General features: G+C 30.8%; 1 protein-coding gene across 1 annotated transcript; it reads right to left on the bottom strand.

Moving 5' to 3' along the window:
• Positions 1-540: 540 nt before the first annotated feature.
• LOC129919542 (uncharacterized) lies at positions 541-18,686 on the bottom strand. Its single transcript, XM_056000457.1, has 7 exons — positions 18,498-18,686; positions 13,642-13,798; positions 13,418-13,580; positions 1,753-1,886; positions 1,135-1,695; positions 904-1,082; positions 541-840 (listed from the first exon to the last, which is right to left on the bottom strand). Exons 1-7 carry the CDS (start codon positions 18,671-18,673, stop codon positions 609-611), a joined length of 1,602 nt encoding a protein of 533 aa, XP_055856432.1. The 5' UTR covers positions 18,674-18,686; the 3' UTR covers positions 541-608.
• Positions 18,687-19,334: the final 648 nt, after the last annotated feature.

Raw genomic sequence — 19,334 nt, 5'->3', positions numbered from 1 at the left:
TATCACTTTTGATTATGAAATAAAAAAACAAAGAGGAAAACTAATTTCGTCAATAAAAAGTATACAAATCATTGTTGTGTTTTCTTTTTGTGACAATGATGTGATGTTCAACTGACATTTAAGCAAAATATATTCTTATTCAGGATCTAAGCAACCTAAAAACGCGTTTAGCTTATACAACCTCTATTAAACGTTGCATAAATATTATAAATAACAATTTTTTGTTTAAAGACATTATAAAGAGTACATAATGCTACGCACTGTCTATGATGAGTTTATAAATAGGGCTGTTAAAGTATAACCGATTTAAGTAATATTTAAAAAGCATAGTTTTTTCTTAATTTATTTTGAACTCATCTGAAATTTTAATCAAACTTTTTCAACTCCTTAAAGCATTAATTTGTTGTTAAAAAAAACTATAATATTTTTTTTATAATTTTAATTTAGTTTTTATTTTGGAAGCGCCTTATCATTTTTTTTTCATCCAAATGGAATAATTCTAAATCTTAAAACAAGTGTGATTTAAAAAAAAGTGGGCAAGAAATTCTAATACTGTTCGAAACAAATAAAACTTGGAAAATATTCTAAAATCTTAATTAAATTTTGTCTTAATATCTATCGTATTTTATTTTCACTCCTTGTTGATTATTAGCTGGGGCAGCTGCTGCCGGTGTATAAACTTCATAATCAACAACTGTAAAATTGTAATCACCAAATAATGGCATATAACTGGCATTGGGTCCATCATAACTATGTGGAAGATTTGAATATGAATCCATGTTTGTGTTGCAATTATTCGAAAATAATAAATCTGCTCCAGCAACAAAAATCGGCCCACAACTGAAAAGTTGAAAATTAAAAAGAAAATGAGAAATTTCATAATCTCAATCCCAGAATCCTTACTCTGGATGATAGCAAATGGCATAGGGCTTCTTAACAACATCGAATTTGGCCGGTTGAGAATCGTTGTTTGAATTGAAGGTAAATAGGAATGCTCGCTCCGAGTGTATGTAACCACCTTTGCGGCTAGTCTTGGCCCAAGCTACATCAGTAAAACCTCCACTGATTTCACCACGACTTCCCTAAGATTGAAATTTTTATAAAAATTATATGTGTAAACCATGTACAACATACCAGTCCAATGACAAAACAAGGTGCAATTCCATCACAAAATCTGTGAAAAGTAGCAGATCCAAATCCATGAGTCGATGCTCTATAAACGAGACGCCATGTTTGTTTTGGAACACCATACCATCCATTAAGAACTCCTTGAAGATGTAGCTTATCATTCTTAAGAATATTCGATCCTGGAAACATGTTCATCATCAAACGTGGCTGCAAGCGTTTGTCATCTTCAGACAAAGGCCCAGTAGGAATTGGAATAGCTGGAGGTGCAACAGCACCACCAACACCACCACTACCATTTGCACCCCCCATTTTATTCGAATGCAAAGCTGCATAACGATAACGTTCCAAGGATAATTCCATTGGAACAGCACCAGTTGGTTCAACTTCTTCGGCAAATACTTGACTATCGATAAGTAAAAGTCGAACATGACCCATAACACCAGATAAATGCTGACAAACTCGAGCACGTTCCTCTTCAGTCCAATGGGCTGTCGGTTGAGTTACACCGGCTTGATTTTTAGCCCAAGCCAGGACACAACGCCAAACATCTTCTTCTTCTAAACAAAACTAAAAGAAAAATTAAGTTAGGGAAGATTCAATCTGAGAAAAGTTAATTTTTCTTACATAATCTGATGAAATAAGCTTTATTAATCCATCCTTGGTTAAATTGAGAAAGGCATTTGTTTTAACACATTCGCTGGCATTTTCTCCAATGTAGATAATACATCTTTCCATAAATGATGCTGCACATTTTGCACCTATACAAATTAAAAAAAAAATTTAAATATTTACTTATAATATTTTTGTAGGGTTTAAACTCGAGATCATACCTCAATGGTATTCTTTTTCTATTTTGGAGAATAGGTACCTACATTATTAATTAATTTGCCGCCTTCGAGTTAAACTTTTAAATTTCTCGATTTTCTGTTAAAGTAAAGTATAAAGTTTCTCTTAGATTAGATAAGACTTAAATCAATCGGTAATATTTAAGATCTTTTCGATTTTTTTTTAGTATTCGTCATAGTAAGTCTTTTTATCCTGAAGGTTTTTCGCCTTGATATTTTATTTAAAAAAAATCAAGTTTCGATACAATAGTATAAAAATAATGAAAGCTTGAAATCAAAGAACTTGTCTTTAAAGAAGTTTTTTAGGTTATTCAACAGACTGCTTTTTTGGAAGATGATGAAGGTTCTAAGAAATACTGGTGAACCCAGCCTTTATGGTTCCATGAAAAATATGAAGACCACATGCCCCAATATCTAGTAGTTGCAATTCATCAAGATTCGTCTCTTTTCTGTCTTGCTTTTTTTGGTTTTTTTCTTTTTTGTTTGTTTAAAACCAGTGTGTTTTTAAATATGTGAGAGGAAACTAAACGACCTTGGCATGGCAAATAAAAAGAGCTTATTCAAACTGTACCCAAATTTAAGTAAAATTAAAGCATTCTACATATAAAACAAACACCAATTTAATAAAAATAAATTTACGGCGATTTTATCCACTCGAAGTTGAAAACAACTAGAGGATTTTTTGTTTCAACTTGAGAATTTGTTTTTATCCTAATTTACTTTTTTGGAGTTCAGAGTTCAGTTAGTAATGTTGCTTTAAATAATTTTAGGAAAAGACAGATTAACAGGAACTTGTTTGTACTTAGAAATCAGAGTAGTGGTACCTACTTGAAAAAGAAACGCTGGTACCTGGACCAAGTGACATTGACAATTCTAAATCTAAATCTTGAGGTAGAACAGAAAAACTGTATTTTCTCCATAAAGACTATTTCATATGCACTTTAGTTTCTGAATCTTTTATTTATAAGAAATTCTTCTTCAAATCCAGGGGTCGAATTACGGCACACGATTACGATCATACGTGAACGTTTTGACCATTTCTGTCTCTATTTAATTACACTGGTCTGCAAAATTTACCTTTTTTTTTCTCCTTCAAATAATTTTTTGATATTATGAAAGACTAGAATTTCCTGAATCTAAATCTGGTTTCAGAAAAATTCTATCAGGTACCATTTTTGTAAAAATGATGTTTGAAAAATGTGAGTAGTTTCTAAAAAATCAAACTTTTAGATTCATTTGAACTTGTATAAAATTAAAACTATTTGTCGCATTGAACTTAAATTTGAAGGACTTATTCTTCATAATATGACCTATCGATTGACACCAAATATGTTCTTTTACATTTATGTTTACTCATTTTTTTAAATACTGATTGACAAAAAAAAAGCAGATATTTCGCAATCCTTCACTTTTTAGTAAATCCTACATGAACAAAAGCACTTTCATTAAGGGAAATGTAAAATATCAACGCCTATTATATTTAAAAAGTCAAATATGTAAAGAAACCCAAAATAAAATACATTAAACAAAATTTTTACGTGTTTTGTAAAACTATTTTTCTATTTAGAAATATCTTATTTGTAATAAAACATTTGATAAACTGCCTTGTTTCTCCTAGAATCAATAGTACACTTTTCATATAGTTTTTGATGTGCTGAGTTAGAATTCGAAGCCAAAAAAATTCTATTACGTCAGGATTTTAAGATATTCGCATACAAGTATCACAAAATCAAGTTTTTTTTTTTAATCTCAAAAAAACTACTTTATCTCAAAAACCAGAGCTAAGTTTGGATTCAAAATCAGCACACTAAAGTCCATTAGAAAAATATACTTTTGTTCTAGGGAGAAAGATATATTAATTTTTAGAGATCAGTTTCTTTATGGTAAGATATGCCAAACCTATTAAACTTACTTAAATTAAGATATCTCGGAGAAGAAGGAGAGAAAGATATATTGAGAAGCTTGAAATTGCATTTGAAAGAAAAAAAATAAATTCTTTCATAAACCGTATCAATTTTAAGTGAAAAAGATTACATTGTGCCAAAATATTTCTTCGAAAACAGCAAAAAAAATGGGTTTTTGAGATTTCCTAACGGAAATATCTAAAAAAAAAAAAAAAACGTGACGTGCTAGGTCAATTCTGACTTCAGATTCGGAATCAGCATACAAAAAACCTTTAGAAAAGTATAGTTTTATTTAAAGGAGGATTTCCTTGCAGACCAGTTTTATTAGAAAACGATAGGGACACATAGTTCGACCCCAGATGTGCAGGAAAATCGAACATTATGAGATGTTAAATGTCGATGGAATTGAAAGCTTTTTACCAAGTAAAAATTAATGAAATTGCAAAGTTTCGTTGTTTAGTGTATCTCAGTGAAAACAACAATTGGTTTTTGTTGATGAAATGACATTAGAGAGAAATTCCAAATACAATGGCCCACATTCATAGTTGTTGTTTAATTCAAACTGGAGTTTTTCCAAAAACGAGCTTTTCTTAAAAGGAGCTTATACAGTGTCTTTGAATACGCCCCAATGGATCGAAAAAAAATTCTCTTTTGTAAATCGTGAACTAAATTGTACTAAGTAGATGAACTAAGTTCACTGTAATGAACTAGTTTATTGAACTAATTCGTTCGCCAACTACACAAGCTTATTCTACTGGGTTCCTAGACATGTTGAAGTTCAAGGGAACCAAGTAGCAGATTCCGCAGATTCCTTTAGCAAAAGCAGGTACCAAAGCACCTCTTATGGCCCCAGAGAACTATATTGCGGTATTGGAGACAACACTATCAAACAAAAATTATTAAAAAAAAAAAACAAACAAAAATTTGGAATGAAACTTCTAAGCAGGAAAAATTACTACTTAAAAATTACAAACAGAAAAGATATAAAACAACCTAAGAATAATAACAGGGATCCTCACAGGTTACTGAAAATTGAGAAAACACCTTAAAAATCATCTCCTAGAAGACAGTGCTACCTACTAATAATACTAATAAATAGACACCAGAACACATTCATCAACCACGGATTACAATTTCTGGAATTGTTGGACCCCAAACCATCGCGAGCAAGATAAACTGGTTGTCCCTAATCTTCAACTCGTCGACGAAACTTCCCAGTATTTGCTGAAATAAAAAGAAAAAAATGAAAACAACTTTGGATTCACACAGGTAAATACTCATTTTTTTTATTATTATCAAACTTTTGCTCTGGAATTCATTACAAAAAAAAATCCATATTTTTTATTGAGAAAAAAATACACGAAAATCAATTCATTTAAATTGATAAAATGCTTAAAAGGTAGACGAGTTGTGGTTCATTTTTATAGTTGAAATGATCTTTTTGTGTTGGTTTCAACCTAACCTTAATCTTTTGATGGACTAACATTCTGGATCAACGTTATATTATCGCCTTTCAACATAATCCTTCCAAGATTTCTTCGAGTGCGTGTTTTCACATAAACCTCTTCAGCATCATCCAGCACCAAATTCATGTATTCATCGAATCCAACGATGTGTCCTTCGATTCGCAGTGAAATGTTTTCATAGAGCCAAACTTGGACGCGAGATCTATTTTGGAGGTAGCGAAAAATAAGGTTGATGGGTTGTACCATCACCTTTTGTACTTTTGTATTTCCTTTAAAAGACATCTTTGCAGAATTATTTTCAACAAAAATTTGTTAACAAATTGAATAATCTCTTCTTTTGTATAGATTTTACTGGAGAGTAAACGTTTTTCGGCGGCGTTTTATTAAACAGAGAAAAAAAGAAATGTCAATGCGGCTGTCACTTTTTGACATCGGAAATTTTTGTTTAATAAAATGGCTGACAAAAGTACCCATAGCAGATGGGAAATTATTTGTGGATTGTAAATTACTTATAATGGGGTGATTACATCGGTACAGAATAGATTTCAAATTTAAAGCCTGGTACGCTGCTCGCGCTAAATTTTAGCCGAGATAAAATTCCCATACAAGTTATCGATAATTTGTATGGGACTCATTTTAGCCCAGCTAAAATTTTTCGATAATTTGTATGGGAGCTAAAATTTAGCGCGAGCAGCGTACCAGGCTTAAGCCTTAAAGCCTGGTACGCTGCTCTCGCTAAATTTTAGCTCCCATACAAATTATCGAAAATTTTTATCTGAGCTAAAATGGATCCCATACAAATTATCGATAACTTGTATGGGATCCATTTTATCTCGGCTAAAAATTTTCGATAATTTGTATGGGAGCTAAAATTTAGCGCGAGCAGCGTACCAGGCTTTATGAAGAATAATACACAAATTTTTTAGATGACAAAATAAGCACCATTTTTTGTTTTAGTTTTCCACACCGAAATAGTTTACAAAAATGTGATTGAAAATTTTCACTTTTGTACTTTTTCACATTTTGAGCCAATGAAGTTAATGGAAGAAATTACAAAAATGATACAGAAAGATTATTTTTTGGTCTAGAAAACAAACAAACAATTGCGTTTAGGAGAAAAAACTATTTTCATTTTTGTATTTTTGCAAAAAGTGGCCCATGTAGTTAAAGGTAGAACTACAACGGCCACTTTTTGCCAAAATTCAAAAAGGGAAAATTTTCAAACTCATTTTGAGACAGTTTTTGCGACCAAAAAATTAAAAATAATGATGCAGAAAGCTTATTTTTCGGTTTAAAGCCTTAACTACATTGGCTCAAAAAGTGAAAAAGTACAAAAGTGAAAATTTTCAAACGCATTTTTGTATAGTTTTTCGGGCTAGAAAATTAAAACAAATTATGCAGAAAGCTTAGTTTTTGGTCTAAAAAACAGTTTGTATATTCTTTTTCACAAAAAAATTGCGCTAGGCAGAAAAAAAATCTTTTCACTTTTGTACTTTTTCAAAAAGTGGTGTATGTAGTTAAGCCTTAAGGCTTAACTACATTGGCTCAAAAAGTGAAAAAGTACAAAAGTGAACATTTTCATACGTATTTTTTTTATGGTTTTTCTGGGTGGAAAACTAAAAATAATGTCGCAGAAAACTTATTTCTTTGTCTAAAATCAATTTCGTATACTCTTTTTCACAAAATAATTTCGCTAGCGAGTAAAAAAAAATCTTTTCACTTTTGTACTTTTGAAAAAAGTGGTGAATGTAGTTAAGGCTTTAATAAATAATTTTTGTAATTTTTTCCAACAACAAAAAAAGTGAAAATATTTGTTTTCTTGCTAGCGTTGTTAGTTTGTGAAAAATAATACACACATTGGGCCTTACCAATAATGAATCGCTAAACACACGTTTAAGTATCGTCGGGTTAAATTTTACCGTCGCGTTAAATTGGGTGTATACTAATAATCAAAATAAACCCACGTTTAACTAATTGTGCTTCTATTACCAGATCTATTACATTTGTTGTCAAAATGACATCATTGAAGTGATTTTTTTTTGCATATAATGTAATAACGAACAAAAACATTACTACAAAATACCTACATACCTTCATATATTTTTATTTCGATTGTAAAAGTTAAAAAATGGAACCCAAGAAGGCCAAAAGTGCATAAAAAAAAAGTTCATCTATCGTGAAGTACGACGATGAATATTTGCAGATCTATTTCTTGTTAAGTTTTCTTCTTCAGTCTATTCTGAAAGTAATGAATATTTATTAAAAAAAAAAGAGAAATATTTATAAACAAATTAATGTTTCCATTTACTTATTTTATAATTTGCCGCCAATTAATTTTTCTCAACAACTTGTTGACTTGACAAATGTTTTTTTTTTGCTGTCAAATGACAGTTCAAATCGTGCGTTTAAATTTAACCGTGCGTTTATAGTTCAGTTTCCCAACTATAAAATTAACGTGGCGTTAACCCTTAACCTGACTATTAAATTGGTTATTGGTATGGAGAAATATTTAAAGCTCAGATAAATATTTAACTGAGCTTTAAATTTTATTATTAGTAAGGCCCATTGTTTTTTAGATCAAAAAATAAGTTTTTAGCGCCATTTTTTTTAATTTTCCAGACCGAAAAACTATACAAAAATTAAATTGAAAAGGACGCTTAGATCGAATTCAATAATGGGAGTAAGGAGATGAGATATACATTTCTGTTTGAAATTTGACATAGTTATTAGTTCGTTCGCTAGCTTACTATTTTGGTGGCGCTGTTTTTTTTTTCATGATAGTACTATAGATTTTATATACAAAGCTCTTGTTCACAAAAAAATTTTCTCTAGTGAGACAAAAAAAATAGTTTTACTTTTGTACCTACATTTGAAAAAAATTACATTTAAGTTTTAACTACATCGAAAGAAAGAAAGTAAGAAAAGTGCAAAATATCAAAAACAAATTTAAATTGAAGTGACAGCTAAAAATTTAAGTTATTTGAAAATTTGACGACTTTTTTCATTTTGTTTTTTTGTCGATGTAGTTCAAACTTTACGCCATGTTTGTTTTTTCCTTTTAAAAATCCAGTCCATTTCTAGTCTAGCCTCACACCACACCATATTAATTCGTTATAATCACTGTGGTGGTTAATATCGGTAAGTGCCATTTTGACATTTGTTTCATATACTTTTCTTCTAGGGGGGGAAAAGAAGTACCACTACCCAAGTAACAATTTTACTTGCATAAGGTCCATTTTCTTCGATTCGGCAAGCTATAGTTTGTATAAGTTTTGTTTAAGGCTTACTTACGCAAATCATCCATTTTGGAAACAAAGGAGGTCTCCTTAAGGCTATCTGGAAGTGTTTAGAAGAAGCCTTGTAAATATAAGTTAAAGAAGACCTTCATAAGACCTGTTTGAACCGTTTTAAAGAAGACTTCTATTTTCAAGTGACAGAAGGCTTTCATAAGACCTGTTCCAAGAGGTTCTTGTAAGTATGCAATGTTTTCATCTCTCAAGTATGCAATGTTTTTCACCAATAAGTATGCAAAGCTTTTATCCTGCAGATATGCAATGTTTGTAACACTTTAGAAAAAAACATTGCATTTTTATGTGAGGTTTCAATTAGCTCCCTTTTTGCCACTCATCTTTAATATTCGAGTATGGTCTACTGGTAAGGTGCTGGCTTGGTATGCAGAGGTACGTGGGATCGATTCCTGGCGGGGCCATTTGTGAAATAAAAAAAAATGTGTTCTTTTTCAATTAAAATAAAATTCTTCCCATTTCAGAACGACAGGAAAAGCATTGACATGGCCAAAAAAAGAAGAAAAAACAAAATAGAAAAAAAATTAAAAGAAAAAAAAAACCAATAAAATCTTTTTTTTTATTCACAAATTCTTAAACAACCTCCATAAGGCCTTATTATAACATCCAATGCAAATGATAGTTTCCTTAGCGAAGCTATAGTTTCCCTAAAATGTTTCATTGTTTTGTAAAAAGGCCTGCATAAGGTCGTTTTACGCTGTTCGTCACAAGCTATTAGCTTGTGGATTACCTGTGGAGGAAGGTCTTGGGGAAATTCGGTAATGTGCGCCAAAATGATTTGCATAAGACTTGTCCTTCTTCTTAAACAAGTCAAAAAATAGCTTGCATTGACCCTTATGAAAGCTAAATTGTTACTTGGGTATAGCTGTATTCCTTTGGACTAAAGTATCTACTGCTAAGTACTTCTGGTTGTATTCAACTCCATTTCTTCTATAGAAAAAATGTCTTTGAATAGCTGCGTTCCTTTGGAAATATTTATTTACTGCTTAGTACTTAAAGCTGCTTTGAACTACTTTTTCAGTAGAGCAAAAGTAGTTCAAAGTAATTTTAAGTACTAAGCAGTAGATGGACGCAACAAATGGATTCAAAAGTACTAAAAAGTACTTTGCTGAGCCCAAAGGAACACAGCCTATAACTTCACAAACTCAAAGTCAGCTATTACACGAAGCCTTAAGAGGCTTGACTCTTTTTTCGAATTTTCTTTTGATAATCATATTAGCCGTTTTTTTTATTATCCCACTTGATCCATATAGATCATTAATTAACACGTATTACAACAACTACATGAGATCTTTCTTTTCATCAAGATCACGAATTGTGATCTTGGTTTTCATTAGGATCACAAATCGTGATCTTGCTTTTCATCAGGATCACGAATCGTGATGTAGTTTTTGTAATACGACGTGTTAATTAATGATCTATATGGATCAAGTGGGATAATGAAAAACGGCTATTGTGAGAGGCGTGTACTATTACACGATGCCTCTTGAGTCAAGGACTCAAGTTTGATATTTCTCTTTTGATTTAAAATTTTTTGTTGTTTATTGCACCAAGAAGCAAAAAGAAATGAAAGTTAATGTTGAAAAAAGAAAAAGTAGAAAAAGAAACGTCAAAAAAGAGTCTCAGAATTTCGACCTACGATTCTCTGGTCGGATAATTTTGTGTTTCATCTTTTTTCTCTTTTGCACTTATTATGTTTGAAAAGAGGCGCGCCTCTTGAGGCTCCGTGTAAAAGCTGACCAAGAAAATGGCAAAATATAAAAAAAAATCCCGAAAAAAAATATCCCTCAAAGAAAATGGCATTTTAACTTGAGGTATTTTATTTACATTCCACAAACAAACAAAAAACCCTAAGCAAGGACCACAACCAGTATTAATGATAGCGCCAACGGTATCATTTTGAACTAACTGATATTGACACAAACCATTGTAGCAATATAAATGTTTCTGGCAAATTTTTATAGATGGCAGTGCACAGGAAACAATGTTATTCGTTGGTGCAAAGATAAACGTTATTTTTAAACAAGGATTATTAAAAAGCCATTCTAGTTTGCAAATTAGCCAAATAAGACGCTGAAAATTAAATAATTTATCTACAATGTAGTTCGTAGAAACTCGAAATGAAACATGAAAAAAGTGTATTACGAAGAACTTTTGGTTTATTTGAGGCTTTACCACACAGCATACTTGCTATAGCAGGTAATTGTATGCAAAAAAATTCCAGGAGTTCCAATTTGGATTTTTTTTTCATAAAATTACCCTAACCGCTACCACATACCTTTCCGGTATGGTCAAGTCTCAATACTTTTTTGTGGCTTTAGCGTTGGGGGTACGATAATTATAACTTTTTGAAAAGAAATGTCAAGAGGATTAACAGGTAAAACCATCTAGTGCTCATAATTGTAAAACAGTTTTGTTAAAAAACAATAAAATAAAATTTCCTTCAAAATTCTGGGCTTAATATTTTTTTTTCATTGAAAATTAACGGAAGCATATAACCATTTGAACTTGACTTTTTTCGCATTTTTAGTTTTACTCAAGTAAAAAAGAAATATTTGAATATTTGAGAGGAAAGCTATTCTAATGCCTATCCCAGTTAAAAAAGATACATAGGTACATAGGTAGGTACAGCCAAAAACCGAAAAAAAAACTCAAAAAATCGATTTTTTTTTACTTGTTTTATGCTTGTTTCGGGATGGATTTTATGTTTTACAATTAAAAAAAAAACATTATTCTGGTAGGAAATTCAATTCTCTACAAAAAGTTTGGATTGCAATATATCAAAAATATTCTTTGTTTACGAGTTACATTGTAAAAAGCCAAATAGGAGGCTTTTTCATCCCTATCTTCAATTTCCACCTTCTCACGGTTTTATCATCTATTATAACCCATTAATTGATTCCTGCAATAAAAACCAGTGAACATCTGAGTTCCTTATTGCTAGGTTTTTAAGACATAATCAATACCCACCCTACTAATAGAACTAGTAATTTTTCAAAAAATCTGGAAATTTGTTTAAAACGATTTATTTTACTGTCTGAAAACTTTGTCAGAATTTATTTGATAATATGCACTTTTGTGCAAATTTGATTGGGAAATCTCATAAGATCCAATATCCAATCAACAGATACAACTAAAAAAAACCTCCTTGTATGAGTATTAAAACAACACTGAAAAATTATAAGGTTTCAACAGCAATATTTTGAAAACCCACAGTGATTTAAAGTACAATAAAAAAAAAAAAAAAATCATGTGTGCAATTCACACGTGGTAGAAGTGAAACCTTAAGAAATCATTTTTCTTGCAAAAAAAAAAATAGAAAAAATCTACCTATTTTTATTCTATCACCTTCAAATCCATGTTTTTTATATGGCAACCTATATAAATTTTATATCATCTGAAAGCTTATTGTCTAAGCTCAAAATACATATATCGATTAGGTCTATGAGACATCTACAAAAAGAGCTAGAATTTTTTGAACTCGATAAATTTCCATGAAAAAAAGCGAAAAAAAAAACTTATTTTTGTGTTCTCACGCTATTAAATGCATTTTTTCCCTAACAACCTGTAAAAAATTTTATACTATCTGAAAGCTTATTGTCCAAGCTCAAAATATATATATCGATCAGGTCTATGAGACATCTACAAAAAGAGCTAGAATTTTTTGAACTCGATGAAATTTCATCCAAAAAGCAAAAAAACATTTATTTTTATGTTCTCATGCTATTAAATCAATTTTTTTGTTTGACAACCTATAAAAAATTTTATACCATGTGAAAGCTTATTGTTTCACCTTGTATAATGATGCATAAATCTTATTTCAAAGATGTCTACAAGAGAAGTTAGAATTTTTTAAAGTCAACCATGTCGAATTTCCAGACTGAGATTACGGTACTTCCTACACTGGTAGCTGGTCATCGCCAACAGATCTCCACAGGTGTTTTGAGGTATTTTTAAATTTTTTTCAATTTAAGATTGTGTAACTTATAGAGGACGTAACGTTATGTGTGATATATCAAATAAAAGGTTATGTTATCAGCATGCGTATTAAAGTTAAATCAAATTTGTATGTGCACTAGATCAAAAGATATAACGTGTGTTGGAAAAGAACGTCTTTTTACCGTTATCTCCGAATTTTGAATATGAAATTATTTGAAATTTTGTACAATTATAATTTATTTAATTACCTATCTACAGTACAAATTTCATTCATCTACCTATTAAAACAAAAAAGTTATAATAAGTTGAAGTCGTGTCGCGTTTTCGTTTCATCTTGTTTCAAATCACTACGATACTAAAGAAGTTTTCACTTCAAAAATGTTACTGAATTCTATACCGTGATACAATATTTCGGTTAGGGCCGAGGTCAAAATTCTTTTAACAAAATTCTGTTTTAAAATTCTGTTCTTCATAATTCTGTTTTACAAAACTCTTCTTTTTAACATTTACTAAACCATTTTTTAATTTTGTGCAGAATTTTTTAAGATCATCTTCTCTCAAAGTTGTATTGCTTACTTAGTTGGTCAATTTTTGTATATTATAAATCAATAAATTTAAAAGTGTTAAGAAAAGATTAAAACAAATTTTGTAATTTTAATTTTTTTTTCGAAAAATATAGAATTTTGATCCTAAAAAGATAGTTTTTTTTCGACATTTTTGCAAATCGTAACTGTCGAAAATTTAAACCATGGTTTTGCACCTAAGATACAACAATGCTAGGCAAAAGGCACTGTGATGTTATTCAGGTATTAGTATTTACTTGTACTCACCTGCTTTATCATGAATTTCCATAACTGCTGTTAGAAAAGTACAAGCATTATCAACTGACAAAGTCGATATAACATGATCTTCACATGCAGCACGAAGCTCTTCCACACCCATATCCTGAGCCAAAGTCATCATTTCGAAAACTCGTGAATCCTGTAGCATTATCTATGAAAAAAACATAATACTCGTTAGTATTTCAATAAAAAATTTAAATCAACATAATTACCTTTCCCGTATAAACATAAACAATAAATTGACGAAAAACTTCACAATTGACATGTTGCAAGCGAACTGGTGTCGGTGTACCAGGTGCCGATGGTGATACCGACGAGCCAGGAATTCTGCATATTTCTCCTCGTTTTGCTGTTTTGAAGCTTTTACATCTAAAAAAAAGTTAAAAATAATTCCTGATTAAATAATGTTTTTATTTAACACAAATTTAATTTAAGCAATATCTTAAACAGCATTCAACAAGTTGTTTTGTAATATTGTTTTCAAAATAAAGTTCCCCCGTTTTCGATCTGTCGCCTTCGCATCTCTCGAGGTACAAACAACTTTTCCAACCTAATCTTAATGTCTTATAATGTTTTAATTAAAATAAACTTGAGTTTTTTTTTTTGTTTTACTTATTTTGTCATAATAAATTCGCATAATATACATGACGGCCTATAAGCAACTATACGACGCAACATCTCTTTGACGTGTTTTGTGTTGAACTTTTTAGGAAGAAAAATATATATTGTTTATGCAAATAGGTAAAATCTGACGCAAGCTGTTTAAATTTGCATTTTTTCCTTAAAGCTTATAACTTATAACTATATTCTCTTGAAGGATGGAAAAGCAAGCTTCCACCCTTAAAGAAATTTCAATATGGTGCTATTTTCCCTTAAAAAAAAAAAAAATGACTAACTTGTGTTTGACGTTTTTTTTTCTTTTGTTTTCATTCTGTTCAAAAAAATGGTATTTTAATATCTTTACAATGAAGAAGAGATAGGACGAGACTTAAGAAAATTTGCATTTTAGATCATATTGGGTGTTTGAAAATACACAAAAATTCCTACCTTTTAATAAAGGAAAATAAAACTATATGAAGCTATGTATAAGAGGATATAGGTAGTCCAGAGGCTTATAATATAATTAAATATACAAAAATATATGAGCCAATGTATTGTCATTTTGCGTTCTAGTCTAAATATGTATGAGATTTTATGGAAAATAAGTTACCATCAATTCCATACCAGGGGGCTTAGAAATTAATGCATAGAATTTTCGAAGGGATGAATCATGTAAATGTTTTCAGAAAATTAAATATTTTTAACAAAGGTAAGGTAGGTTTATATGTGCATATATCAGCTTGTATTAAAGCCATTAAGGCTTTCTAATTCGTCTTAAGATTTAAGGCTTCAATAAACATTAATAGCTCTGTTTAGTAACGTAAGTCAACATAAGGTGTCAACAGGTATTATATTTGTTTTGTCATCTTGAGCAAAAATCGGTAGGTACAAATATTTTTGTTGATGCTGACTCCTCCAAAGAAGAAAATATTGAAATTTCTACTTAATTTTAGTAGTTGAAAATCGGTGCTATAAAACTTTGAATTGATTTAAAATTTGTAGTAGTTTATTCAATTTCTTCATTATTTAAAAGAAATTATTCAACACAAAAGAAGTTTTGCTTGTATATTCGCTCGATTTTAGGTCCAGAAGAATTGAAAAAAAAAAAAAATCCTAGAATTTGACTTTAAACTGTTATCACATGTAAGCTTAAGACCCTGTAGAAGAACTAATTTTATAAGATTTTTAAATTTAAAATTGTATTCAATTAAAAGCTATCAGTTTTGGCACGATTCAAACGGGTGATCAATTCTTTGCCATCGGGTTTTGTTGAGATAATAATAAAAAAAAAAATCATGTGTGCAATTCACACGTGGTAGAAGTGAAACCTTAAAAAATCAGTTTTCTTGAAAAAAAAAAAAATAGAAAAAATCTACCTATTTTTATTCTATCACCTTCAAATCCATGTTTTTTATATGACAACCTATGTATGTACATTTTATATCAGCTGAAAGCTTATTGTCTTAGCTCAAAATATATAAATCGATCAGGTGTATGAGACATCTACAAAAAGAGCTAGAATTTTTTAAACTCGATGAAATTTCCTAAAAAAAAGCAAACAAAAATTCATTTTTATGTTCTCATGCTATTAAATCAATTTTTTTGTTTGACAACCTATGAAAAATTTTATACCATGTAAAAGCTTATTGTTTCACCTTGTATAATGATGTATAAATCTTATTTCAAAGATGTCTACAAGAGAAGTTAGAATTTTTTAAAGTCAACCATGTCGAATTTCCAGACTGAGATTACGGTACTTCCTACACTGGTAGCTGGTCATCGCCAACAGATCTCCACAGGTGTTTTGAGGTATTTTTAAATTTTTTTCAATTTAAGATTGTGTAACTTGTAGAGCACGTAACGGTATGTGTGATATATCAAATAAAAGGTTATGTTATCAGCATTCGTATTAAAGTTAAATCAAATTTGTATGTGCACTAGATCAAAAGATATAAGGTGTGTTGGAAAAGAACATCTTTTTACCGTTATCTCCGAATTTTGAATATGAAATTAATTGAAATTTTGTACAATTATAATTTATTTAATTACCTATCTACAGTACAAATTTCATTCATCTACCTTCTTCTTCTTCCTTTTTTCTCGGCGCTGTTATGATCTCGATGTCGAGGGGATCATAACCTTCCCACGTTACTGCTTCACACTAGTGATCCGCCTGTGGGGTTCGCCGGGTTGACCTCAGAAATCGGCGGCAAGCCTCCCGGTTTTGTATTGTTCCGTTTCTGAGGCCAACTGAATGCTGGTGTTTTTGCATTTGCTTGTACCAGGAGTTTTTAGGCCTACCTTTCTTTTTATTTCGTGTTGGAACGTTATATGATATTGCTTTTTTGACGGGGTTCTCAGGATCTCTCCTTTGAACATGGCAATACCAACTGAGTCGGTCGTGTTCAATTTTTTGGGAGATGGTATTTTTAACATGAAGGCTTCCTCGGATCTTCGTACTTCTAATTCTATCAAGCTTTGTTACTCCTGCTGTCATGCGAAGCATCTTCATCTCATTCATCTACCTATTAAAACAAAAAAGTTATAACAAGTTGAAGTCGTGTCGCGTTTTCGTTTCATCTTGTTTCAAACCACTACGATACTAAAGAAGTTTTCACTTCAAAAAAAAATCTAGAGCAACTCTTTTCTGTAAAAATAAACGGGTCAAAGCTCAAAAACTCATTTATTTTCATACCTTACTCAAGCTTGAATCACATTTTCTGGAAAACTGGCTTAACCCCATTGTAACCACAGTGGTCTATTTCACTAAATACAATTTTCAATCACAAATTTGTATTTGTACTTTTTTTTTTTTACAAATTTGAAACGTTTTGCATGTAATTAAAAGTTGGTGGAACAGAATTTGTCAGTTATTTTATATTTTTGGTAAAAAAGTACTTGTAAATTGTAATTTGTAAGATGGTGAAACAGGCCCCAGAAGGCAAAGAATTCACATCACACTTTGTGTCCATAGTAATTTACTTTTTTTAACAAATTTGTAACTTTTTGTATGATAAGTTAAAGAATTATTGCAACAGAATTTGTTAATTATTTTAAAATTTTTGTGAAAAATTGCTTGTTGCCAATGGCTGCCGAGTTACATATTTGCATTCAAATTTATTTTTTTTCACATTAGGAGGCAGATATCTGCGGACCACAGCCTCAAAATAAGGTTTGGACTACAGATATGAGTACGCAGGGACCGATGTTATACAAATAGGTAAAAAAATAGAAACAATTTTATTTTTATTTTCTTGAGAAAAATCAAGGTTTACCCCTCCAGAAAAAAAATGCATTTTCAAAAATTTCCTCCAAGTCCATCGTAATCAGATATCAAAAGAAAGGTGTTTTCATGCTCTATTCATAGCAGAAAACCAATAGCTTCTTGGAGGTGTGGTTGTTGAGTTATTTGCATTCAAATATTTTTGTTCCCTACATTCGGAGGCAGATATCTGGCGATCAAAGTGTCAAAACAAGTACACATATGAGTTCACAGCGAACGGGCCGTGAATCTTTATACAAATATTGCCTATCTAATTTTGTTAGATTTTCGAGAAAAAATCAAGGTTAACCACTTGACAAAAAAAAAATACATTTTCAAAAATTTTTCTCCAAATCCATCGAGTCAGATATCAAAAGAAAGGTCTTATTAAGTTCTGTTTGTAACTGAAAAACTAAAGTTTTTTGGAGGTCAGGCTGTGAGTTGTTTGCATCCAAATATGTATTTGTTTTAATAAGTATTTGTGGTTTTTAACAACTAGATTTTGACTTAAACTGGCTGCCATTTTTTAGTTACTCACTTCAATACAATGAAATAACATTTAAAAGATAGAAAATATTATTAGGAAGAGAATTTATGTTAATTTTTTTGTTCTACGACATACTGGAGCTAAGATATTCGCTTAGAAGTAAAATATCCCAAAAAATACATTTTTGTGCATAACTCCGCTAAAGAGAATGATCAGGTGGTGAGAAATTGGGTTTAATCCTTTTAAATATACCCATGAAATAAAAACTGACAGTGCCTCTGTGCGCAAAGAGAGGCCCTTTTTTCCCACGCTTTGACTGGAGTTTAAACCTATGCCATCAGAAAAAAATTTTTGTTAATTATATTTTATTTACATTCAAATTTTTGAACTAGGTAATAGTAAGAATTTATAGGCACTAAGTAATTCTTCTAATTTTCCTTTTTTGTCCAAAATTTCTTTCTGAACACTTTTATTAATTGCAATTTATAATTAAGTATAAAACCATATAAAAGATTTAAATACGTATTTTCAATCACCAAAACAATCATGGCTCAAAATCAAACCACACCACAATTATAACGCCTGACAAAGTGTAAATTAAACAAAAAAAAAATGACAAACTTCATGTAATTACTCCTCATTACACACTCAACAGAGCAGCAAAATAATAAAATGAACTGCTTACGAAAAAAAAGTAAATAATTAACATATCACATTACCTAGCCATTAGCAGAATTCGATGTGCGTAGACACGTTCCTCTTCTCTACCCAACAGAAAAACCACATCAGCACTGTCTTGGTCTTCGGACAAACGCTGCAAATCGTCAATCAGCTGAGGTATACCAGCCATGGCTTTTTCACAAAGTGGCGTCGGTGGTGGAACACGAGTGCCCATCTTTCTACGACCGTTAACTATCACTGAATTGGCCAGTGTAACTACAAGATTATTACTTCTTTTTGTTGCAAATTGTAGAAATAATAAATGAATTATAATATGATCACACGTGCTTCAAATTCAAATGATTTGCAAAATGACTTCCCTTTCTCAACAAATTTAAAAAAAAAACAACAACAAAAATCACGGGTACACGAGAGAAGGGAATAATATTTTTGTAAACAAACCACAAATACTATGAAAAAGGCGGCAAATTTTATTTCCTTGTGAGTGTGTGTGTGTGTGTGTGTGTGTGACTCACTAATACTTAAATCGAATGGTCGAACAAGAATTTCAGATACTTTTTTTTTTTCTTCTTATTTTGTTTTCATTCGCGGAGGAAATACCTTATTCCGGCAATTAAAATTGATTTTTTGTTGAGTAGGATGCTGAAATCTGTTCAAGATCACTATTTTCTAGTCAAAAAGAACTTCTTCACTTCTTAAATCAGTTAATTTCGATTGAATTTTTACAAATTTATCAATATTTCAATTGAATTTAATACGGAAACACAAAAAATTTTCACTTAAACACTCCACAAAAGTACACGACTGTGACTTGAATCTCAACCGATCGTCATCCCAACTTGCTCAGACTAGTTGCGAGTTTGGTGGCCGCTTCT

The sequence above is a fragment of the Episyrphus balteatus genome, chromosome 4, assembly GCF_945859705.1.
Source record: "Episyrphus balteatus chromosome 4, idEpiBalt1.1, whole genome shotgun sequence".
NCBI lineage: Eukaryota > Metazoa > Arthropoda > Insecta > Diptera > Syrphidae > Episyrphus > Episyrphus balteatus.
Note: the sequence above shows the minus strand (reverse complement) of the source record. Positions and strands in the feature narration are given on the sequence as shown.

What these genes read in the sequence shown, in the direction of transcription:
- LOC129919542 (XM_056000457.1), bottom strand. Translation starts at nt 18,673, where the DNA reads ATGGGCACTCGTGTTCCACCACCGACGCCACTTTGTGAAAAAGCCATG. An exon ending in GGAAATTCATGATAAAGCAG is followed by an intron (nt 1,887 to 13,417) that starts GTGAGTACAAGT and finishes TAATTTGTATAG; the next exon opens with GTGCAAAATGTGCAGCATCA. An exon ending in GCCATTTGCTATCATCCAGA is followed by an intron (nt 841 to 903) that starts GTAAGGATTCTG and finishes TCAACTTTTCAG; the next exon opens with TTGTGGGCCGATTTTTGTTG.